Source organism: Globicephala melas, chromosome 6 (genome assembly GCF_963455315.2).
Source record: "Globicephala melas chromosome 6, mGloMel1.2, whole genome shotgun sequence".
Classification (NCBI taxonomy): domain Eukaryota; kingdom Metazoa; phylum Chordata; class Mammalia; order Artiodactyla; family Delphinidae; genus Globicephala; species Globicephala melas.
Window position 1 is genome coordinate 37,029,431 of NC_083319.1, and position 25,071 is coordinate 37,054,501.

Sequence of the window (25,071 nt, forward strand, 5' to 3'; positions counted from 1 at the left end):
GAGACACTAAGGAGGCCCATCCTGTAGCTAAAGGAGCATTTGCCTATATATCTGTGAGCTCAGGACTCATGGTCCACCTGGGTCAGGCCTCTACAAAAGTAGCAGTAGGAATAAGCCTGAATGAGTAGGAAGGGACTGAATCCCAAGACTTGCTCAATTCAGATGCCAAGCCATGTTGTAAGGGGGGCTGGAAGGAGGATTGTCAACGTGAAGGCCTTTTATTGAAAGAGAAGTAATCACACCAAAAAAGTCGCTACCCTTTGACTAATTCCCATGTCTCACCATTTTGCTTTTAAGCTGTTGTCTGATGTCTTTCCATCCTTAAAATTTTTGAAAAGATGCCCCCACTTTTGAGAATGAACTACTGTTGCCCCTCCATAAACATACCAAGTAGGCTTTCATCTGATATAACAGCTCTGTGCCTGTTCAACGCAAAGAACCACCTTAGAAAGCCTCAGTAAGTCCTGCTTAGGTATGGAGGGCGAGGCCTTAGGCCAGCGGAACCGTAAAAGCCAGGCTGAGGCGGAAGGGAGGCCAGACGGAATGCAGACTTCCCAAACTACGCCAGGTGCAAGACTTCCGCCCCGCAGAGACCTTGCCTCCACCCCCACCCTCGCCGTCAGCCCAGCTCTGGTTCCGCGCAGTCTCCTGGAATGATTTGCCGTCTCTATGGCAACCCAGTAGCTGGCGTCTGAAGATGGAGACCGCTGAGTCTACCGAGGGATCACAGTCACGGTGAGAGGCACAGCTCTGGCTGCAGGCTTAAGGGGACAAGGAAGGTTAATAGACTCGCTTTGCTGCGCTTCTGACAACTTTGCCGCTTTCACTTTTTTTCAGATGTTTAGATGTACAGCCCAGCTGCGAAGGACTAGGGTCTATTTCGGATCCCTTTCCTTCTTGGGATGGCCGTCATAGGTCAGCCCTGGAAGCTGCAACCGCAGAAGCTTCAGCAGCTGCTGCAGCCACTGCAGCCGCCTCCACTATCAAAGCAGCTGCATTATCTACAAAGACCCCAGCGCCCTGCTCTGAACGGAGCCTTCTCATGGAGCCCTCCTCTGAAAGTCTTCTTGGGGAGCGCTACACTGGACCCAGATTTACCCACAAGATAGGCCACGGGAGACTTGGCTTTGAGCCTGTCTCTGTTTCCCATATTGCTTCGAATCCCTATACTGCAAATGACCTTAGCTCTAGCCCTGGTCTTGGCTTCAGCTCTGGCCCTGGTCCTGGCTCCATTTCTGGTCCTGGCAGTGGCTCTGGTCAAGGTCCTGGCAACGGCTCTGGTCGAGGCACGGGTCCTGGTCCTGCCGCTGATTCTAGGCATAGGCCAGGCTCTGGCCAGGGCCCTGGTTTCAGCTCCTCTGCTCCTTCAGGCTTCATAAAACCCAGGGCAGATCTGCTCCCTAATTATGCCTCCTGGAGTCACCACAGCCACTGGGAGCCTCAGAAACAACCCTGGAAATTTTTGAAAGTCTCAGAACCTGGTGCCCGAGGGCTCTGGAAGCCCCCTGAGGTTGAAGGGACAAGTAAGGTTCTCAATGAAACACTGCCACGGGGCCAGTGCCTTCTCTACAACTGGGAGGAGGAGGTATTAAGGTTTTTACCTGCTCCCTTTTCTTGAAGGCTGCCCCCAGTCGATGAGGGTGGGTACCAGAAAGGATATCATGGTCACTCAACTTGGGGCCCACAGAGAGCCACCAACCACCTGGATCAAGTCCCAAGCATGCAGGATGGCTCTGAGAGTTTCTTTTTCCGACATGGACACCGGGGACTGCTGACCCTGGAGCCACAGTCACCCATGTGCTCCAGCACCACCCAGAAAGATTCATACCAGCCCCCAGGAAACCACTCTCAGCCAATTCGAGGTATGAAACATGAGAGAATGAGCCAGAGTGAGTCTAGCAGAGAAGAAAGAGAGAGGAATGTCTGATGAGTGTAAAACGCAAAGCTCAGTTTTTCTTCCTTTTCCCCAATTTTTTTTCTTCTGGGCCTGTTTCTTAACCAGACTCCCCCACTCTGTCCATTCCCTGACCTCCCGCAGGGAAACGTGAAGCCATGCTGGAGATGTTCTTGCACCACCAGATCTGGTGAGAGGCTGGGTGCAGGGGAAAGGGGAGGGGGAGGACAAAAATCAGGGGAGAATGGCCTTGATGCCCCCCAGGCCAATGTAGTAAAGAGGTGCAGGCAGAGCAGGAACCCACAAGGAAGGACTCTGAGGTCGAGTCTGTGACACACCGCGACTATGGAAAGGAGCTGGTGCAATCAGGGCCTCCTGCCCCAACAAAGGTAAGAACCCATCCCACCCCACTTGTACAGCTGGGCCCCGACAGGCTGTGGGAAAGCAGCAGGCCCAGAGGTTGAGAGAGGGAGCTTCAGGCCAAGAGTTATTCAGTATCTCTCCCTCACAGCCTCACGACTACCCTAAGGAACAGCCTGAAACCTTCTGGCTACAGAGGGCACCACAGCTACCGGTGTGTGAGGGTGACCAGGTGTTGGGAGTGGGGGAAGAGGCTGTTCTGTCCCGGCTTGGAGGAGAGAGGGCTCTGTCCTCATTCTGGCACTCCTCCAGGGTGTCAGTAACATCAGGACTCTGGACACGCCATTCCGGAAGAACTGCAGCTTCTCAACACCAGTGCCTTTGTCTCTAGGGCAGCCCTTGCCCTATGAACCCGAGAATTATTCCCACCAATTGGGAAAAATATCTTCCCTTGGCTGTCAGGGAGGAGGGCGGGTGGTGGAGGGAGGGGTAGAACTACTCCTGTCTAAGGGTCGAGGAGGGAAGTAGATGTGGAATATGGAATCTCCTTCTGTCTGTACTGAAGAGATGGGGAGGAAGTGTACTTGGTGAAGGGGCTCTTTACATAAAAAGGGTTCTCTCTCATCCTGAGACTGCTCATTCAGTGATTCTGTGAGTTACCGTGTCCATACCCCATAACCTTTCCTTGGAGTTGCCCCTAACACAGATTATGTCACCATGACTGGTTTTGTTTGTTTTATATTTGGCCAAAATATTCTGGTTTAGATACAGATATTTACAGAAGGTAGGGAGGAAAGGAACCAGGCCAGAGAGGAACAGGTATATGTACAAGGCTGGGCTGCAAAGGACAGCAACTTCCATATAAGTTGGGGGTTTTGTGCATGTTGGTTTCCATCTCATGTGACAATGTCCACTTCTGCTATGTGGAGAGATGATGGCCACTGCCCACCCGGGTACCAGCAGCAGGGGATTGTCTGACTTGGGAAGAAGTGGGGTTTACAGGAGCCCAGCAGGTCCTTTCTGCTCTCCTAGGAGCCAGTAAGTTCGCATCTTGCCTTTTCCCTGGAAGCGGAGAAGTAGAGATAATTCAGATTCTTCTATGTTATTCCTCATATCTCCCTCCCTTCCCCCCACAAACCCCGTGATTGTGTTCATCCTCCCATTCCATGACTCCCTCCCCATGGCCTGCCATCACCTTCATCTCCACATCCCCTCGAAGCTCTAGCTGGAAGCATCCTAGCTCATCCAGGGCATCCTTGGTGGTAGAGGAGACATGAATCTTAAGGGCTGGGGTGGGATAGGGGAAATGATGGAAAGAAGAATCAAAGAAAAGGCAACCGAAGAACTGGCAGGATCGGAGAGAGCTTTACCCAACCACCATCCCTCAGGAGGGTCTCAGTCTTCCCAGGGCACATGCACTAGAACCAAAATATGTCCAAGGATGGGGCAATCAGGAACTGTGGTCTCTCAGAATGAGATTTGGAGGAACTCTGAAAAGAAGAAAAGGCCAACACAGGTTGAGGCTGATGCTGGGGTTGAGGGCTAATGTCTCACCTTGACCATTAGACTCCATTCGGGAAGCAGTGTTCACTGTGTCTCCAAAAAGACAGTAGCGGGGCATCTTCAGGCCAACCACCCCAGCACAGACGGGCCCTGTGAGAAGAAATAGGTTGGGAGAGCCTGGGAAAAGTCGATATGAGGACAGGAGTGAGAGTCAGCCTTACCCGTGTGGACCCCTATGCGTAGCCTCAGCTGGTCATGGGGTCGGTGGCGGATGCGGAAGGAAGAAACCGCATCCAGTAATGCCAGGGCCATACGAGCAATTTCCGGGGCATGGCGCTGACCATTTCTGCCTGGGAGACCAGATACCACCATGTAGGCATCTCCAATCGTCTCTACCTGATTGAGAGGGGGATGAAAAGGTCACCTCTATCTGTATCAGTGGGGATGGGGAAGGGCAGAAGGAGACAAGCTGGGTACCACTATGAGTCATCCTGACAGCCTGGGGGCCAGAATATTGACTAGAAAGTAAGTGCCATGGTCCTGAGAATCTGGGAGAAGGGGAGTCAAGGGAATCGGTAAATCCTCCTGCCCATCCCAGCACCTGGCGAATACTCTACAAATGTCTGCTGAATGGACACCCTGTCTGCAACAGGACATGGTCAAATAGGCTCTGCTGTCAGGAAATGGGAAGCAAGACAACAGGGCTGCCCTGAAGAGCACAGAAGCTGGTGGGGAGGTCAGCGAGGCCCCGTGAAATGAGCCTCAGACAGCCTGAAGTGTCAAAGGTAAGAAAGCAGGCACTTGGCTTCGTTAATTGTACTGAAGCTGTGTACAGCTGTGTACAAGTTCCTTGTTTTTAGGAACTACACACTGACCTGTTTAGGGATAAAGGGGCACTGTGGGGCTTCCCTGGTGGCCTAGTGGTTAAGAATCTGCCTACCAATGCAGGGGACATGGGTTCGAGCCCTGGTGCGGGAAGATCCCACATGCCGGGAAGCAACTAAACCCGTGCGCCACAACTACTGAGCCTGTGCTCTAGAGCCCGCGAGCCACAACTACTGAAGCCCGCGTGCCTAGAGCCTGTGCTCCGCAGCAAGAGAAGCCACTGCAACGTGCACCACAACAAAGAGCAGCCCCCGCTCCCCACAACTAGAGAAAGCCCGCGTGCAACAAAGACCCAACGCAGCTAAAAATAAAATAAATAAATTTATTTCTTTTAAAAAGGGGGCACTGTGTCTGAAACTTACTTGCAAAAGGTTCAGAAAATAATATATGGAGACATAGATTTTTTTTAAATAAAGCAAATGGGGGAAAATATAAACAATTGGTGAATGCAAGTAAAGGGTTTATGGGAGTTCTTTGTTACAGTAATAACAGAGATGGCAGAGTAAGTCCAAAGGGAAGGGACAGGAGTGGGTAATAAATATTATCTGTACAATATTAGGCATTTTCCACAATAAATTTATTATTCCCATCATACAGATAAAATATCTGAGGCTCAGGGAGCTTCTGTTACTTGCCTAAGGCCACACGGTTGGTCACAAAGCCCGATCATTTTTACTCCCAAGCACAATAAAGCCTACCCTGTGCCAACTCAATGACTTCAACAAAAAGCTTCCACTCCATAGCTTGTCCCTCACCCCAATAAATCATTCTATACCCACATCCTGTATGATTCCTCCATGTCTGGAGTGGATGAAGAGAAGAGAAAAGACGACTAGGCTATGCCTATACCCCCAGGCAAAAAGTGGCAGACAGGGGCTAGATCTTGTGATGGTTCCGATTAGGCAAGCCTTAAGGATTCACAAGAGATTAGACGGGAATGCACAATTACAGTGCCAGAGCCTCATTTGTCTACAAAGGGTACTCTAGCACTAGGATGCTGGAGACCCAGGCAGGAAAACTGACTCTGGAGCAGGTAAGGCATGTGGGATTCGGGCAGACTGGGTTTTAAAAGAGTGTCAGTGTAAGGGCAGCCCCAGCTCTCACCTTGTAGACGTCAAAGTTGTCAATTATGGCATCAAAGCAGGTATACAGATCATTAAGAAGTGTCACCACCTAACAGGGATGGGAAAGTAGAGGCCTTAAGACTTTCCAACTTTCTAAGACTGTCCAACTAACTGTCCAACTTTCTAAGAATTCTTAACACACAAGCCATAACAAGATATGGAAACTACAGACCAAGCTAATCTTCCCTATTATCAAGGATCTCTATGCCCCAGTGAAGCTCCCGCAGGTCTCTACCCCACCCTCTGCCCCTCACCTGGCTCTCACCTGCATGGGGGTGCTCTCTGCTGACAAAGCTGTGAAGCCAACGATGTCACTGAAGTAGATGGTAACGCTGTCAAAGGCCTCGGCCTGTACGGTCTCTCCCCGTTTTAACTGCTCTGCCACTGAACTAGGAAGCAAAGGTACAGTTTGAGCCAAACTCAGAGAAAGAGGGTGGGAGGGCGAGAGAGAGGAAAGGAGTGTATGGCTGGAGCAGAGATGAGTTCTAACATGAAAGCTGAGCCTGGTGGAGGAGAAGGAAGGTGGCTGGGAAGACATTACAGTCCAGGGCAAGGTAAGGTGTACAGGTGGTGTGGGGTTGGAAGGGGATCCCTGGGGATGTGGGCTAAACGTCTCAAGTTGGGATTGTTCTACATACACTTGCTGGAGCAAAGGTCTGGTAGAGCAGCGTCCTAAGAAGAAGGGATGGGAAGCCAGGAAGAAGGCAGCACAACTCATTTGGAGACAGAATGAAAACACACGGTCTAGAGCCAGAATGGGCTCATGGTAGCAAGATGTAACAAAGCAGCATTCTAAGGGTTGGGAAGTGACTTCTCAGGAGCTTGATTAGGCAGAAACCAACAGAAGAATACCACAGGAAAATTCAGGAAGGGGGACAGAAGTCTCACTGGGGTAGAATTTGGTAGAGCAGAGCCTCAGCCTTGCGTTTCTCCTCCAGGTAGGCCTGTGTGCGTTCCTCCACCAGCTTCTCCAGGTTGTTGGCATACTGCTCCATGCGCAATAGGAGGTTATCCAGTATGCTGGTGCCACCCTCCCTGGAAGGAGGCCAGGATAGGGTACCTGCTCCAGAATGCTCAAGACCCCCAGGGCTTTCTACCCAACCCACCCTCTGGGCCCCACCAACCCCACCTCACCCACTAAGACTGATGAGGCTTCTAGCCCCGGGGAGCTCCTGCACCATAGTGCCCTCTCACTTGTTAAAGCGGCGAATGAAGCCCTTAATCTGTCCAAAGTCTGGTCGCTCAGCTGCGTCCTGGGCCCAACACCGCTCCATCAGCAAAACCAGCTCTTCGTTCAGTTGGGTCCGGTCGATGCTCGGCCGGAAATAAGGCCGCTGACCATTTCGGACCTTCTGGACAATCTCTGAGGGTGATAAAGGGTTTGGATGAAGAACAGGTCCCCCAAGTAGAGGAGGCTCTGGGTCGTAGATTGACTCTCACCTTTGGGGCTGAGGTCCAGGCCCTCCAAGTAGAAAGGACCACTGCGAAGGGCTATCTCCTGTAAGATGATCCCAAAGCTATAGACATCGGCCTTCTGCATGCCTGTGGTTGGCAAGGGGTTCCCACTGAGCAGTTCTGGGGCAGTCCACAGCTTCTCTGAAAAGAGGGGACAGGTGGCCAGGTCCTCAAAAAGGAAATCCCCAAGCCCACCTGGCCTCATTCCTATAATGCTCGCCGTATTACTGTCACTCCGTCTCCCTCTCCCACCCTCCGTAGGTGGAAATGATCAGGGCCGGGGGAGCAATGTAAAAGCAGGTTGTGGGGGAAGGCCTCACTGGCATAGAGGGCGTGGTTGTCATCAGGTTCAGCAGTTGATCGGAAGCTGGCCAGGCCATAGTCTGTGATTTTGAGCACAAAACGACTATCCACCACACAGTTGGAGGACTTGAGACTCCCATGGGATGCAATAATGCTGTTATGGAGAAAGGCCATGCCCTGCAGGATACAGATCAAGTCATGGGATTGGATCATATCTGGCTTGGGATACCCCCTCTCCGTGAGATGGACATTAGCTAGCTGTCTAAAGATCTTGGGACCATGGGCTTCCCTGGTGGCACAGTGGTTGGGAGTCTGCCTGCCGATGCGGGGGACACGGGTTCGTGCCCCGGTCCGGGGAGATCCCGCATGCCGTGGAGCGGCTGGGCCCGTGAGCCATGGCCGCTGAGCCTGCGCGTCCGGAGCCTCCTGTGCTCCGCAACAGGAGAGGCCACAACAGTGAGAGGCCCGCGTACCGCAAAAAAAAAAAAAAAAAAAAAAAAAGATCTCGGGACCATAAAAACAATAAGCTAATTTCGGAATGCATCCTTTGTACAGTTTCCACCCCAGGAAGCAGGCAAAATAGGAGAGTCGTCTCTTCCTGGTACCTTAAGCAGTATATCGGCACCCAAGCGCCGGGGATAGGAGACATGCTTAAGAGGAAGGACAAGGGGAGCTATCAGTTATCACCCTGGAAAGGGCGGTCTGTCTTCTGAGTAATGAAGGGATCAGAACTCTGAGGGTGAACTCCAAGAATACAACACCCATGGTGGCCTCAAATGCTTGGCCACTACTCAGGAAGACATGGCTTGAGATCCAGGTATCAAGAGTACCTGGATGCACCAAGGAAGACCAGCCAGTTGTAAACTTTAACATACAACCATGTATAGGCAGGCAAGTCGAGATAGAGGAGGAAAGCCATCTACTACAGGGGATGTCGGGCCAGAGAGAAAGTGGAGAAAATAGTAAATTAGAAAAACCTGGGAAATGGACACAGATAGGAGGTAGCTACCAAGCCAATGCAGAAGCCTGAAACTTCTGGCCCCCCTGGGGCCAGAGAGGAGAGAAAGGTTGCCTGTGAGGGACTCTAAGGCAGGTCCTAAGAAGGCAGAGTGATGCTTCCCCTGGGAAGTCAGTTCAGGTGGAACCGAAAAAGGATACGGTGTCCTGTATGCTAACCTCCTTTAAATGTTTAGCTCTGGGCTTAAACAACTCAAAACTCTAGTCTCTGTGAACTCTTCCTTTTTATTCGTTTCATCTTGATATCAACAAACCTTTGGGAATCTCCAAACTCGTGAATACAGATGTTAGGCTTCTGGCTTTGTTCTAAATCACCTTTCCATCAAATCACTGTTCTCTCAAGAGTCATGTTTTTCTTACATTTATCATCACACCTCCAGCTGAGCACCACATCAACTTTACCTAATATTTTATCTCTGACTTGATGGCAAACTTTAACACACACACACAAAATTTTTTAAATAACCTCTTGAAAACTATGCAGAGAAACCGAAGCCAGCTCCAGGTGTGGTACAGGTGATCCACTAGGCTAGCTCACTGGCTAGGGGACTTGCTTCTAAACACCTGTCCCACCTGTGCAAGATTCAAATTTATGCCTTCACAAATCCATAGACCTCTGGGTCACTTGAAAATAGCTGAAACCTAGTATATTAGAAGATACCAAACATTTAGTATAATTTTCCTTGGCTTCTCTTAGTTTTACTAATAAATGTTCATTTCGAATTTCAGTTTTTCTGAACAAAAGAGCAGATACGTGAAATATTGGTTAGAGAGTAAATGATGAGGAAAAAAAATAGAAGATAAATGTTTGGAGACTCCATTAATTTTTCCCTGCTAAGAGATTTTAATATAAACTCTTGGAGGAAAAAGAAAAGATGATGGAGAGAGATTTGAGAGATTTGAGATCTGAGATTTGAGCTAGGGCAGGAAGACAAAAGTTCTCTACAAGTACAGGACTCTTTGTGGCAGATAAAACTCATTCCCCCCCAATTAAAAGCCCCAAATCCATTGTTTGCCCATTATTACCCAACCTTAAGAATAAGGGGAAATGGAGAGATGGAATTTTTAGACTAGGAAGAGAAATCATAAGCAAAGATAGAAAGAGGGAGGCATTTTAAAGTGGATGAACTCAAGGAGGAGTGGGGAAGACTCACCTTAACAAGGTCATTAATGAGTGAGTAACGAAACATCCAATCCAAGTTGATGCTATCATTTTCCAGAATATCCTGGTAAGTGACATGGAATAGATTATGTGACTTTCCTAGCCCCACTATTACCTGCACAGTCAGTGTAACTTTGCCCCTATAATCCCCACCTATATCCCTCACCTGTAAACTCCCACGAGGACAATACTCGGTGACGATGCAAATGTTGGGAGGGTCTATGCAGGCGCCAATGAAGCGAGTGAGATGGTTGAACTGAACATCTCTCATCTACGAAAAAAAAAAAAAGGAAGAAAAAGAGAATTGAAAGAGCTAAAAATTAGATACAGAAATCTACCACTACATGAGAGGACCTTTCTCTTAATTGTCCTTACAACTTGAAATAATTTATAAATAAACCCATTGCCCTCCTAGCCAATTTTACTGTTCCCTAGTCCTCCCCTTCCCCTTCCCCTTCCCCATTCTTATTTACCCCTGGCCCTCAACCCATACACCATGACTTACATGTTTGAGTTCAAACAGAACCTGCCGGGTCAGCTCAATGCGCTTCTTATTCACATGTTTGATGGCAACAACATTTCCCTGATGGTGGGTGTGAAAGGGGAAGAGGGACATTAATATCAGAAAGGGTCTCTGGGTGCTGGGAAAGACTGGAGAACTGTGGGAGCATCCAGGAGATCAGCTGGACAGAGAGGAGGGTTATGAGGAGCAGAGGGTCACGGGAAGAGGTGACAGATGTGGATGAGACAGAATGAAATGGTGGGGACCAGAACAAGTGGACGACTGTTCACCTTGAAGTGACCGGTGTTGGCAAAGATCTGGTATTTCCCATGGGCTGTCATGAGCGAGCCGTAACTGGATCCCCGCTGGGGCCAAGGGCAACATGGAGGCGGAAGGATGAAAGGAACATTAGATGGTGGTGGTAGTGCAGGTGCTATCATTACAGGCTGATGTGCTGGGAAAGGTCCAGGGTACGAAAGGACAGGCACTCAGAGGGAAGCAGAGGGACAGCTGAGACGAGGGCTCACCAGCGACAGTGTGAGGCGACTGCCTGCACCTTTATGGTATCGCTCTGAATTGCCAAATTGCAGCTCCTCCCAGCGAATGCGCCACAACATGCTAGCCAGCTCTTTCTCCAGCATCAGTTTTCTGTAAGGACTGCACACCTCAGTTGACTGGCAAGCCCAATCCTACCACCCCAGAAGCCAACAGCGGGGTTGCAGAGACTTCCCGGCAGCTCCTGAAGCTGCGGTTGTCACACCCCAGACACAGGACTGAGAGAGAGGGATGCATTCCCTCCCCCGTGTTCTAGGGGCCTCCTGGCCTCAGCCAGAAGGCTGTGTGGAAATGGGAGGGAGGGAGTAGGTCAGCGGAAAGCGCAGAACTCACCGGAAAATGAGGAAGCTGGAAACGCCAAACATGATGAAGGTGATTCCTGTGCCCAGCGCCACGATTGCCAGAGTGGAAAGTGGGGCTGAAGGGAGAGGGGGCCCTGAGAAAGACTGTGTGTGGTGCTGTGAACGGGGAGGGGGGATGCTCTTAGGTGCAGGGAGCAGACAGATCTCGAGAGGTAAAGAAGCAGGCAGGGGGCATAGGAGAACAGGTGATATAGAACTAAGGGTGGGGGAGCCCGTGAGGAGGAGGTAAAAGAATGGAAAGTCAAGGGAGGAAGGATTGCTCCCAGTCCCTGCACACACCCACTTTTATCACAGGATGGGTCGTCCAAGTCAAAGGCACAGGGGGGATTGTCCAAGGGGGGGGCCCCCTTCACCCAGGGGATGGGCCGTCCTGTCCACCAAATCTGCTTTTCGGCTCCCGAGTAGTGGGCTGCAGGCTGTGAGGAAGGAGAAAACAGGGCCCACAGGCCTGCTCCCACCAGCCTCCTCCCCCCAAACCCAGCTACTTGGGTGCTTTTCTCCCCATCCTACCGCCCACCCACCAAGCAGCTCCAGCAGAGGAAATAAGTCCCTGCCTCTAGAACCTGTGATTCTGCCCCCGTTGACCCCCTGAAAGCTGGGTTTGCAGGCCCCCCACTCTCCTCCCTGCCTCATCCCCCATCACCTGAAAGTCCCCAGAATCCAGGTCTCCCATGGCCCACAGGACAAAATCAGTCTCCCGGTCATTGTTCTTGTCCATAACAACCAGTCCAGTTACACCTAAGACAGAAAGGAGTACCCCTTACTTTGAGATCTACCCTAGGCCCCTCTCCTATCCTCCCAATCCCTCCAGTCACCTCACAGTCTGTCCCTGCCCCCATTCTTAATATGTGTCCACCTCTGCCATGTTCTCTGACCCCTACTAACTCTCCCTCCTGCTCCTGGTGTCTGTGTTTTCTTCTGCCCACTCCACTCCTGAGCGTGACAGCGGCACTCTGGCCTCCAACTGACCCTCTCCATTACCATGGTATCTTCTTCCTTGCATCTTCTCGACAATTCGAAGTCCATCTTCCCGGGTGCCTCCTTCCTGTATCGTCTCATTCAGGACTTCAGCATATAGCAGGATCCCATCGTAGAAGCAGCCAGCAATGAGGTTCATCTGGGGGTGGTAACTTCAGCAGTGCTCTCCAAAGGTCCTGCCAGGCCCCTTCCCCAGCCCCCTTTTCCATCTCTGGGGTCTCCTTCTACCTCTCCTCGCTCTGGTTTGCTTTCTTCCCTCCTCTCATTCCTAAGGTGCCATCCCTACCTCACTGAACACTAAAGCAGAAGAGAAAATCCTGAATGGAAGTGGACAGCCCCCAAAGTAGGGCTGGCTCCATGGCCAAGGCTTGATTCTGAGTTAGGGAGAAGAGGCTTTCCTCAAAGCCTGGCCTGATTCTCGGGGAAAGAGAGATCTACTTACGAGGGAAGGGGCCAGCTCCACACCAAAATCTTCCCGAGCTCTTATCAGAAGACGATTCTGGAATTCCTGATACTCAGGATTCGGGGGTTCTCGGTATGTGATGACCAATACCATCTGTACGAACAGCACATGGGAGAGTGGAAATGATTCAAGATGGGCATTAGGGGAAGAGAGGAAGCAGGACAGGGAAACTTGCTGAAATATACATGATATAAAATGTACATGGGTGACTCTGAAGGCTGAGAGGATACTAAACTCGTGTGTGTGTGTGTGTGTGTGTGTGTGTGTGTGTGTGTGTGTGTGTGTTTAATACTCTGGGGACAGCACGTGGCACACCTCCATAAAAGATAGATAGATAGGATGGTTCTGGGAAGGTGGAGACTGGGAAATACATGAAGTCAACTCCATCCCCCAAACTGGGCTCCTCATCGTCCTGAAGCCCCTACTACCACCCAGGCCTCCCAGCAGGGCTGCCATAACACTCACAGCTCCTCTGTCCCATCCTTTCTGGGTACCTGTTTACTGGCAAGGACAACACTGAGCAACAGCTCCTCTCCCTGGTGTTAATTACTGCTAATGTTCTCAGTAAAATGTTTACATTTTCATTTGGGCCACTTGAGCACAGTGCCTCCACCCAGTGAATTAGAGATTTCAGGTCCTATGACAACTGGGGGAAATCCTTTGAGAGAGTGATTCCATCTGTAAAAAGCCATGAGCCGGCTCCTTTAATGTGCATGGAACACCCACCATATGCAGTCCTGCATACTGGCATAGTCCCACACATCATGAGTCACAAGGAAAACACACAGTCACATGCCCACACACATCTCATAGATAAGCCAGTGGCACACATGGTCTCAGTCATGCACACTTCTCATTGGCCACAGTCAGCATGTCTCTGTCTTTCACTGGGATGCCTGCCTGGCTCCCACTGGCCCACTGGCCTCACACACTTCCCGCTTCTTGGCCTCTGCCTCCACCTCAGGCCTCCACAATCACTGAGACCAGCCTCTGCCTTCGTCAGGGAACTGGCACTGCAACTTTGGGGAAAGACTTCAGATCAATATATTTTGTGAAACGTGACTTTGTGAAATGAGAGATTAAAACTAGTCATTTTGGGACTTCCCTGGTGGCGCAGTGGTTAGGAATCCACCTGCCAAGGCGGATCCACCTGCCAGGTTCGATCCCTGGTCGGGGAAGATCCTACGTGCCGCAGAGCAACTAAGCCTGTGTGCCACAACTACTGAGCCTGTGCTCTAGATCCCGCGAGCCACAACTACTGAGCCCGTGTGCCACAACTACTGAAGCCCATGCGCCTAGAGCCCGTGCTTCACAACAAGAGAAGCCACCACAATGAGAAACCTGCGCACCGCAACAAGGAGTAGCGCCCCCTCGCCACAACTACAGAAAGCTCATGTGCAGCAACGAAGGCCCAACGCAACCAAAAAATAAATATAATAAATAAAATTGATTCTTTAAAAAATAAAACTAGCCGTTTCTACCAGTTGTGTTAATTCCTGTCATAGAAAGTACCATAGAGATACTAGATATATCACTTACGACCTATTATAGATCAATTCATTCCAGGTAGGAAATAATGAAGTCAGTTTCTAATACACATTGATTATATTAGACTGGAGTCTACTTCATGATGTAATTATTCTTACTGGAGCGTTTGGATGCTTGATCACACACTGCTAATACTCTCCCACTGTCAGGCAGAATTAAAAAGGAGAGGGAGACTGAGGGTGGGGCTGGAAGGGTTCGTTCAGTAACACCTATTCAAAGAATAAAAGAAAAATAGAAGGGTAGGATACGGTTGACAAAAAATGTAAAAAGTTAGTTAAAAAACTTGAAAAGATCAGGCTTCACACAATATCTATTTCATTATAAAGGTTGATAATAGGTTTTCAATGCTTTTTAAAAAGTAATTGCCTAGGTTTTTTCTTTGCTAGACTAGCAGTTCTCAATCTTTTTGCTCTCATGACACCTTTACGCTACTAGAAATTATTGAGGACCCCAAGGAGCTTTTGTTTGTTTGGATTACATCTATCAATATTTACCATATTAGAAATTAAAACTGACAAAGTTTTAAAACACAAGAATACACAAGCACACCTCCTATAGCTGCCAGAATGATGACATCATCACACGTCACATAACCTCTGGAAAACTCCACTGTACAATCATGGAAGAATGAGAGTGACGGAGGCAAATAACACCTTAGTATTATTTTTAAACTAGTTTTGCCCTCATTGTCCCCCTAAAAAAGGATTCCAGGGGCCCCCAGGATCCCAAGACCACACTTTGAGAACTGCTATGCTCGACTCTGTTTTGCTGTGGTTACCAGCTACTAAAAAAAAGAGAGAGAAGCAGAAGAACTTCCAAAGAATTTCTGTTCTTGCTCAGGGGCTAGAGAGAAGGTAAAGGTAGGTAACTGTGTCCCGTTGCACAGGGGACCCCAGGCGGAAAAAAAAAAAAAAAAAAAGCAAAGGCTGCCAAAATGGGTACAGCGGTGGGTGGAAGCCAGGAGGGCACCCGGGAAATGTGCAAGGACAGCAGATGCCTGGCTCTGCCTGTGGGCCCACCCACACCCAGACCCACTCTGGCTGCCGCAGGAGGCGCTGTTAACAGTGGCCTAAATTAACAGAATGGTCTCCACAAGAGATGCTGCCTTCCACGGCCCTTGGTTTACTGCTTACTTCCATTCTAGCCGCTGGTGTCCCCCATCTGTACCCCAGTCTCATGCTGGTCACCTAGTTTGTGGCTTCTCCCTGGGTTTCTGACCCTGTAGAATGTCCTCAAATGTCCAGACAGAGCCTCTGGATCCTTAGAGCCTAGTCATTTGGTTAGTTCCACCGTATCTACGTATTCTTCCCTTTCCTGGTTGATCATCTTGGTTTACAGTACCTGCCGGCTCTACTCCTGTCTAAATGAATTCCTAACCCCATCCCCCCTCTTCCCAACACACACGTTGATTCAATTCAACAAACGTGCTAGGCACACGGAATACAAAGACAAGCATGGTCCCTGCCCTCAAGCGGCTACGGTTCAATGAGGGAGAAAAATCATAGCAACATATTTAATTTGAGAGTCCTCTCCCCCAATAGCTAGTATCCAGCATGAGCTGGGACCCCTTCCTTGGGCATGACACCCTCCTGGAAAGGCTGTGGGCATCTACATCAGGGACTCCTCACCTCTGCCGCCACCTTTTCCAGGCTGGCCTGCTCTGGGACCCCAGCGGGCCAGGTATCTCTGGGGTGTGGGCTCTCTGCTCTTTCACCCTTGTCTGGAGCTGACCACACCACTTCCCTTTGATTTTCCCCTTAGCATATTCTTGACTGCCCCTTCTCTTATATCGTAGCAAAACCTCCCTCTTTGTTTTTCTGTCTGAATAATGCCTACAGTGAGTGGGAGAGCTGAGAATTAATTTACAGTTCACCCTGGAAAAACTTGGGTTTGAACTGCACAGGTCCACTGATATGCAGATTTTTTTCAATAAACGCAGACCATGGTACTACATGATCTACACTTGGTTGAATCCACAGATGTGGATGGAACCTCCAAGAGGGAAGCCTGACTGTAAAGTTATACTCAGATTTTCGATTGCATGGAGGGTGGGTGCCCCTAACCCCCACAGTGTTCAAGAGTCAACTGTATGTAACTAATTGTTAGCAGACTAGATCCCTCCTCCTCCTACCCTAAGTGCTGGGGCCCCTTGGCTGGTAGGAATTCTCCCACAAGAAGAGAGGTGTTCCCTCCACAAAGACAGTATGGCCCAGAAGCCTGTGGAGTCTTCCCATCTGGGAGGGTTAGAGAGACCCTCCTTGACCACACTAGCTAAAGCACAACCCCCCTGATACTCTCCTCTCATACCACGCTATGCTTTTTTTCTCTTTTTAAGTAACACATCACAGTTTGTTCTATGTTTGTATCTATTGCTTGTTTATGTCTGTCTGTTCTACTGAATGTAGGCTCCAAAAGGCAGGGACATCTGTTATGTTCTCTGCTGTATACTAGCACCTCGCACAGTGACTAGGACATAACAGGTGCTAGCTAAGTAAACACTAACAGAATGAGTCAGTCTTCAGATGAATCAGACATTGACTGAATAATGTTGTAAGTTCTAGAGGAGTTAGAGATAGGCACAAGAGTGGGAAATTCAGTCCAACCTGAGGATTCAGGGATTGTTTCCTAGAAGGGAAAATAACTGATTTGAGTATTATAGAATACACAAGCATTATCCAGACACACAAAGGTGAGAAGGTCGTTTTAGGCAAAAGTTCAGCAGCAACAAAACCTGTCCTGCCACTGCCCATGTTCAAGTGTGACGGTCACAGACTTATACTCAGGCATGCAAACAGATATGTCATTCACAGTCAGACACTACCGAATATATAATCACAGCCACATAAAACCTTACTCATTGCAGAAGGTGGCCACCCAAGTCCAGCCCTTATACACATCTACTTAGAGTCAAAGAATCTCAGGGTTGAAAAGACCTGAAGGTTATCCTATACGCCACCTCAAATTCTTTTGGGGATAAGAAGGGGGTATGCATAAATAAGTTTTAAAAAGTACTTATATACATAAGTAAGTGAAAAATTGGTGGGAGAATCGGGGAGCAATTCATGGGTATGATTTTGAGAGGGAGAGATTTGGGGTAAGGGGAGGAAGACCACTGTGGACAAAAGCAGCAAAGAGCCCAAAGGCAGCGGGGCAGGGAGGCCCGAGGTAGCAGGTCTGAGCGAAGTCTAGCCGGCTGGAGTACTTAGCAGTACTGGGAGGTAAGATTTTAAAAGTGGGTTGAGGACTGTATAAAATCTTAAATGTCATGATAAGGAGTCAGGACTTTATTCTGTAGGAAATAAGTCATTGAAAGTTTTGAGCAGAGAAGTGAAGTGAAGACAGTCATGTCAATTTTCCCTACAAACTGCTTCTCATATCCATCTCTTTTCATTCCTGCTATCATCACCATAGTTCAAGCCCATACCTCCATACTGCATTCTAACCTATTGCAGGTGGCCTCACTGTCTCCTCCTCTTCTAATCCAACCTGAGTTCTGTCAGTATATTTCTCATCACAAAAAAACCTCAAAGACCCCACCATTCAAGTCCAAACGCCTCAGTCTTAGGTTCAGAGCTCTCCTTAATCTGAATCTACCTCCGCAGCATTATTTCCTATAATGTGCTCCAAGTGAACCATTCTTTCTTGTCAGGTCAGTATCTTCTTGGATCCCCAAACATGTCCATTCCCATCTTTTTTTCTTTGCTCCAGCTGCCTGCATCCTCTCTCCCACTCTGACTAGGAATATGACATCTATCTTTAAAGTCACCATAGAGTCTTGCTTCCTTTATAACAGCTTCCCCTAAACCCAGCCCACAGTGACTCTCTCCTCTGAACCACTCAAGTTCTTAGTGTCTGTTCCAGGACACATCATCACATCCTTTCTTGTACTTGTATCTAACTGCACCACAATCATGCCTCACCTCTCCAGAAAGGGTGGAAGCCCTCCCAGGGGCGGGGTCTAGATCTTTTCCTGAACTTCCCACCCCCCCGACCCCACGGTATATCTACCATTGGTACTTAGGAAGAGTCAGTGTTCCAGGATCTTGGGAGGTAGCCTTGGAAGACACACTGAGAAAGAGCCACAAAGGTGAGACTAGACTTGGAAAGCCTCCGTCCATTTAATCCCTGTGGTTCACAATTCTTGCCCTGTTGCTAGGGTTTCTGTGGGGTCTTGTGACAGAGAGAGAATTCCCAAAAAAGCTCCTCTCCCTGCTCCCTTCAAGTTTGGCTCAAATGATACCTGAAAAGCTTCTCTGAGGGCCTCGGCCTGTTCCCAGGTGCGATTGTCCTGCCAGGGCCGGCCTGTGGAGCGCGTGGGGCCCGCACGGAGACTCTCTCCAAAGACATCCAGGTAAAAGAAGACATAATCTCCGTTGGTCAGGTTCTCCCTCTGGGCCTGAAGCAGGATCTCATGCAGCATCTCCAGAGGGCCGCAGATATACACAACTGGGAGCAGGTACGTGACAGAGGGGCACTCTGAGAAAGCATCCAGGACCCTAGACAGCCCCCTCTCTGACCATCTGCATTCCCATCTTTAGCGAGGAAGAGAGGCCCTAATCTATCAACCACCCAGCAGATGTTCCCCATCCCTCCCCCCTTGGAGTCTATGTCATAAGTACCCTGGGACCGTATGGACCATCTGGCAGAAGTCAGAGCCTGACTCCAGACCCCAGAGGAAGGGAGCTATCCTTCAAGCCCCTCCTCTTCCCAGAGCCCTGCCTGCTGCTCCCCGCCAGCCCTCCTCACTCCCCCACTCTGCCCTGTCTTTCCCTAAGCTCAAAGGTACTGACTGCTCAGAACTTCTCTCAGTGGGAGCTTTACCTGTCTTTCCCAACCTAATCAGCTGCACCGCAAAGCCCATTTATGGAGTCTTCACGCTTTTTATGCCACCAAGGGGTACTGGCGGCCCAGTCTGAGAAGTCTCTGCTCACAGACAGGCACACATTTTGGAGTGACCATCAACCACACTCACTACTCCAGGGAACTCACACTGCTCCCCAAATTCAACTTCCCCCAATCCCACACTCTTCCCGACACAAGCTTCTCCCCTCAGGCCATCTTACTCCTTGTTCACATCTGTCTGTGACATCCACAAGCCCCCCAACATAACGCCTTAGCCCCTCCCAGGGGCTCCATCCACACGTGTTTCTTGATCCCAACCACCACATTCGGCTCCTCCACGGCTATCTCCATCTACAGCTTCCCAGTGCTCAGCTCCAGGGACACAGCGACCCTCCTCCCCTGACCCTAAGTAGCCCGGGCCACACTCACTGCGCCCGTTGGCCCGGATGAAGTGGGTGGCCTGCTCAGGGCCCCCCGGCTCACGGGCATACACCTGGTGCTGCACACTGAGGTTGCTGCCCTGCAGGGCCTCAAAGACGCCCTCGATGGTGAAGTAGTGAGGCCGGTCATCTGTGCGAGCATCCAGATACAGCAAGGCAGCACGGGCAGTCCAATTGAAGTGCCCATGTAGCGTCACTACAAACTCACCCAGCTTGGGAGCAGAGGGACCAGTGCGCACCAGGGTACGATAATGCTCATTCTTAGCCGCAAAACCAGAGGCCACAGCACCCGCAGTCAGCAGGGGAAGGCGCCAATGTGAGGCAAAGCGGGCCACAGAGGCAGCGGGGTACACGCAACCGGGGCCCAACAGAAGGTCGGGATCGTGGTAGAGCTTGAGGTCCACAGCGCGCAGCGGGGCCAGGTACTCAGAGCAGGCGCCATCTAGTTCAGAGCTGACGAACCGTAGGTCCACGGGCAGCGCCCGGCCCAGCGCCTCCACAGCGAGTGCCACAGCGGGACCCACCCGTGGCCAGGCCCAGGCATAGCTCAGGTTGTGTTCTGGCAGCACCACCGCCAGCGTCAGGTTCCGCGCCCCTGGGGGACGCACCCCACCTGCCAGGGCCGCCACCACCAGCAGGAGTGATGGCAGTGCCATGGGGAGAAAGCAGCGGCCCCACCCCCCCCAGAACCTGGGGCCACTCTGGCCTACGGGGGAGCCACAAGCACCGCCCAGCCTGGAACCTGGGGAAGGCCGCCAGGGAGAGAAGTGAGGATAAGCTAGGTAGGCTGGGATACAGAAAGTGGCAGGAATCGGGGGGGAGGAGATGGGAGGAAGCCCCGGGGAGTGGGTCCACCAGCCTAGGGCAGGGACGGAGGAGGGCCAAGAGTAGGGTGGCAGGAGGAGGCAGGGACCAAGGGGGCCTGTGACTGGGATGGGGAGAGCGAGAGGTGAATTCGTCTGATGAATCTAAAGCTGAGAAGGAAAAGGGGATCCGAGACTGGGATGGGGTGGAGGGGGGGGGTTGGCTGGTACAAAGAGAAGGCCTGGGGGGACCTCACCGCTGAAAGGGCTAGGAGGGCAGAGAGCTGCGAAAAGAAGGACCAAGGGGATAAGGTGGGAGGGGGCCGGCGCGGCGGAAGGACTGGGACCATGGGCAGGCGGGCAGCGAAGCGAGGCCTGGGCCGGAGGAGAAGGAAAGGCAGGGGTAAATCTCCCTGTGAAGCCTTCTCCCGAAGCTCCTGCTTGGACTAACGGGCCCAGGGCGCTGGTCCCATCCGGAGCTGCGGCGGCCCCGCCCGTGTCCCCGCTCCTCTCTGCTCCGCTTCTCCTGGGTCCGGGCGGCCGGCGCTGCCCCGCGCTTCCTCCCGCCCCCCGCCTGGGCCCCCGGGCGCGCCGCTCCTCCAGGTCAGGTTGCCGCGGCCCGGCCGTCTCCGCTCGCTGCGCCGGCGGCTGCAGAGTGTGACTCCCCGGGCAGGCCGCCCGCCCCCGCCCCCGCCCCGCGCCTTCCCCGCCCCCTCCCCGCGGCCCCTCCTCCTCCCCCGCCCGGCCCCACCCTCCGGCGCCTGCTGTCTTCCCCCCTCCCGACTCCCCACTCCCACCCGGGCGCCCGGGGACCTCCCAGGTCTCTAACCCACCCGGCGACAGCCCGGGGGCTCCGCGCAAGGGCCTCTCAGGCCGGCGAGGTCCCGGGCGTCCCCTCACTTTAAGGCCTACCCCGTCTCCCCCAGGCCCCTGGGCCACCCCGCCGCGCGCTCTCCATCTCACACACTCCCACGAGCCCAGGGCCTCCCTACCCACCCCTCGCGTATCTCGCTCTTCTTAGGGTCTCCTTTCTTAACTCCCCTGAGTCCCTCAAACACTCCAGCCTCCAGGAAACAGTCGGGGATCCCCACATATTCGGTATCCTCACTTGTCCTCCACCTAGTAAACGATAGCACCCCTCTCATTGACGGGAACCTCTTCCTCCTTCACCAGTAAGACATGACTGCTCCCTGGAAGATAAGCCCCTCCGGGACCAAGGCGCTCCGGCGACCGATTTTTCCTGAGTCCTTACGAAGTCCATGAGTCTCCTTCTTCCTTAGGACTCAACCCTCCAATCTCCCTCTTCCTGCCCCCACGACCCCAATGTGCCCTCCCGTGTCCTCAGAGGCCACCATAGCCCACTGGGCTCCCACCACACCATCTGCTCCAGGGTGGGAGCCCAGAGCAGCCTCTTCTCTCTTTTGTCTTCCTGCACAGCCTGGGCTTGCACCTGATAAAGGCTCAGAGACTGATTACGCAAAACGTTTCCCCAGTAGTGGAAGCCCATTGTGCCCCCCTTGGGTTCCACCCCACTCCCAAGCTTCCATCCTAGAAGGCTCACCCCAGACACCCCATATCTGGAGTGCTGATCTGATCCCGAGGAACAGCTTGTGAGGGATGATATCATGGTTGCTGGGAGGGGCTGCATGGGACCTTAGGGAGTTTTCCTCAAATTGTCATAAAGGAGATGCACATAAACCCATTCTCCTCCCCCTGCCAAGAGCCACAGTTTGTCTCCTGCTTCAAGCCACTTCTCCAGAAATCAGAGTGCCAAGAAGCTGAGAAAGCTGGAGTAGAGGGAGGAGGGTGGGCGGGCAGGGAGTGGAGGGGCGTAATTTCTCTGAGATGAAGGCGACACCTAGTGGTTTTGGGGGAAATTAAGGACAATGCCATTTTATTCTTAGGTACGATACTTTATTGAACACTGGCTGCCTTGCACAAGCTATGGGGGTGAATACAAAAAGCTGAATGATAGACTTACCTTTGAGGAGCATACAATTGGAATCCCTGGGCACAGAGGCCAAAGGCAAGCCCCCCAACAACGTCTCTTGCCCTCAACCTGGTTGAAATGAAAACCTTAGGGCAGCTCTTTCTTTAACACAGATGGATTAACTCCAGTTCCAGCTCCTGACACTGTTAGTGTAAAGAAATTTCGTCCTATCTGAGCAAGGAAAAGAAGGATATAGACCAGTCAAAAGGGTGATGGGACAACCTGAAAAAGACATGGCTCTAACTTCAGACCCAATCCACCAAATAATACTTTTCAAGCAACTACACACAGTTTAATGAGAGAAGCAAATCCGAATGGCACAATCTCTGCCAGAATTACAGAATTTCAAGGCTAGGAGGAATCTTATAAGTAATATTGTTCACTCCCCTCATTTAAAGATAATTGAAAACTGAGTCTCAGAGAGGGAAGTCCCATAGCTTCCTACCCCGCCCCTCTCCCCCAATCCTACATGGCTTTTTAATAGCAGAGCAGAGACTAGAATCCAGGTTTCCTGGTCTCTAAGGTGGGGCTCCGTACAGATATTCTGCTGACTCAAGGAATTTACCATGTGAGGCTGTGCTTAGAGTGTAATGGCCACTAAAGACCCAGAAGAGTCTCTCTGGAACACCTGCAGACCCAAGTGAGGACCAGACACCACTGTTGCCCAGACTCCCCAGACAAGTTTAAATGCATGACATGTCATTTCAAGCATCTTGCCCCTTCCCTCTTCCTTCCAACTGGCCACTAAGACTAGAAAGTGGGAAAGGTCAGGGAAATAAAATTTAATCACTTAATGCTGTTTCTTATTAACATCCAATGAAAGTTTTTTGTTTTGTTGGTTTATTTGTAGGGAGAGGCTGAAAATATTAGATAAATGAGATCAATTATCTATTTACTCCAACTATCTAATTATGTCCTCACTGATATGGACAATAAGATTTTGTCTGTATTTGGTGGCCCTACTGCTACCCATACAAAGCCTGGGAAACCTAAAGGTCCTGCTGGCCTGAGCAGCACCCAGCTAGGAGCCAACTTTATCTCTGTAGAGTTGGTAATGCCTCTCACTACTTCACAGACACCATCTATAATTTCTTCTGGGACAGGGCCAGCCCAAACACCTCATATCTGATCCAGAACTAAACTGTGGAGCATCAATTAGCTAGCTGCTAGAAGCTATGGTAGTTTCCAAGTTGCCCTCTTCCTTAGTGCAAAGAAGTCCTGAGGCCTGTCACACTCAGGCCAAAGGATCCTCAAGACTCTTGCTGAGTTCTGAGACTGACATGGGATTCAGGCTCATGCCAATCTCCATGTCAAGCCCTGATGCCCCAAACAAACTCCCAGTTCAGTACTGAACTTGGAACCTCCCTGATTTCACAGCTAACTCTGGACCCTCCGGTTTGCTCTACACCAAGACTGTGCCTCCAAGCCTATAGGATTCCAGAGAAACAAAACACCTTCCGGTCTTCTCTCTGCTTAACCAACCTGACCTGCAGAAAAAGGTTTTGACTTACATGTGATTGTCTCCTGCACACAAGACAGGTCCAAGAGAACTTGCCAACAGAGGGCAGAGAGCAGCTGCGGAAAGTAAGATAAAATAAGGCAGAAAAGATACATTTTCAAATGCAGCATTTCAGTAAGGGAGAGGGAGAGGCAGTATAAAAAAGAAACGCAGTGGGAATTCCTTGGCGGTCCGGTGGTTAGGACTCCTCACTTTCACTGCGGAGGGCGCAGGTTCAATCCCTGGTGAGGAAACTAAGATCCCACAGCCACACGGCTGCAGCCAAAAAAAATTTAAAAACAAAACCAAAAAAACAACATACTGAAACATATTAAAGGCAAAAAAAAGACCTTGCTAAAATTCTGCATTATTTCTTTTAGCCCTAGTGAGGGAAAGAGAGACTCCTGGAAACAGGTCAAACCCCCATTATTGCTCATGTGGCCCACTCCCCTCCCTCTCCCGGCTCCCCTCACCTTCCACACAGCAGCACACAGCATGGTTCTAGACCTCGGGTTCACCTTCTCATCATGTTCAATATCCCCAAAGAGCTGCTATTATTGTTTACAGGGTCAAGGGTTTTTCACTTTGAATTCACACACAGTTTTCTTGTATAAGTTAAAAAAGTTTTAAAATTTAAAATATTTTCAAATCAAATCCCAGCTTCTAACTTACCTGTCCGGATATGTATTCTGAAAGTTGAAATGATATATACTGTGAGGGCCACAGATATCAGTTTTGTGAAAAGACGGTCCAGAAGAGCAGTTTTTTCCATGGAAAATGCTTCCTGGAGAGCCAACGAGGCCTAGGAAGCAATTTAAGAATTGTCAGGAGAAGCCACCATACACATTTATCTCCATGATGATTCAAGCTCTAGGTGAACCCATTTTTTCATCCATCTGCTCCCTCCAAGCCTGGACCAGCACCTCTGTGAGTGTCCAAGAAGGTCCCAGTGGTTCCCATTGCTCTTCCACACTTGGCCTGTTCTCCCAGATTTATATACCGTTTCCCTATGTTCCTGTTCCCACCCTTCACCATTGTTAACATCCCCAGTAATGACTTACCACCCCTTGGGAGCATCTGATGCCATAAAGTCTTAAATATAATATTCTCGGTTATATTTCCTTCTCTACTTAAAATTATACTTTCTTCGCAAAATCGTTCACTGAGAAAAAGTGGCAGGTGTTCCCTCACCTTTTAAGTCCTGCTCAATTTACAAATATCTCACATAAAAAGAAGCAAACATAATTTCTAGATCTAAACAACAGCTTCTAGAGAATGGAAATGTATTAATCCCTATTTTAATCTTCTGCTCTGCTTAGAATTTTCTAGAGAAGCCAAAGACTGGGACAGGAGGAGAAATCTGAAGCAAGATTTGACAAAACTATAC

General features: G+C 50.5%; 2 protein-coding genes across 11 annotated transcripts in view; one reads left to right on the top strand and one right to left on the bottom strand.

Annotated features, from left to right (window-relative positions):
• The first annotated feature begins 623 nt into the window (after positions 1–623).
• SPAG8 (sperm associated antigen 8) lies at positions 624–3,349 on the top strand. The gene is given in 8 exon segments (XM_030884227.2): positions 624–735; positions 838–1,585; positions 1,688–1,862; positions 2,039–2,084; positions 2,169–2,283; positions 2,406–2,468; positions 2,567–2,720; positions 2,723–3,349. Coding segments are annotated over 8 exon segments (1,380 nt in total). The 5' UTR covers positions 624–697; the 3' UTR covers positions 2,764–3,349.
• NPR2 (natriuretic peptide receptor 2) overlaps positions 2,958–25,071 on the bottom strand; it is a 49,303-nt gene continuing 27,189 nt past the window's right edge. The window contains exons 2-24 of one of the 10 annotated variants that reach the window (XM_060300774.1): positions 24,357–24,486; positions 23,698–23,761; positions 22,178–22,357; positions 18,352–18,557; positions 12,543–12,656; positions 12,092–12,239; positions 11,766–11,860; positions 11,406–11,538; positions 11,094–11,178; positions 10,733–10,853; positions 10,496–10,570; positions 10,209–10,286; positions 9,870–9,974; positions 9,696–9,767; positions 7,542–7,701; positions 7,207–7,362; positions 6,961–7,129; positions 6,655–6,801; positions 6,032–6,155; positions 5,747–5,815; positions 3,979–4,153; positions 3,809–3,907; positions 3,325–3,541 (exon numbers count right to left, since the gene is read on the bottom strand). In XM_060300774.1, the coding sequence (XP_060156757.1) occupies positions 3,357–3,541; positions 3,809–3,907; positions 3,979–4,153; positions 5,747–5,815; positions 6,032–6,155; positions 6,655–6,801; positions 6,961–7,129; positions 7,207–7,362; positions 7,542–7,701; positions 9,696–9,767; positions 9,870–9,974; positions 10,209–10,286; positions 10,496–10,570; positions 10,733–10,853; positions 11,094–11,178; positions 11,406–11,538; positions 11,766–11,860; positions 12,092–12,239; positions 12,543–12,656; positions 18,352–18,557; positions 22,178–22,190 (2,529 nt within the window). In that variant the 5' untranslated portion in view covers positions 22,191–22,357; positions 23,698–23,761; positions 24,357–24,486 and the 3' untranslated portion in view covers positions 3,325–3,356. The other 9 variants (XM_030884219.2, XM_060300768.1, XM_060300771.2 and 6 more) reach the window with 9 other exon arrangements.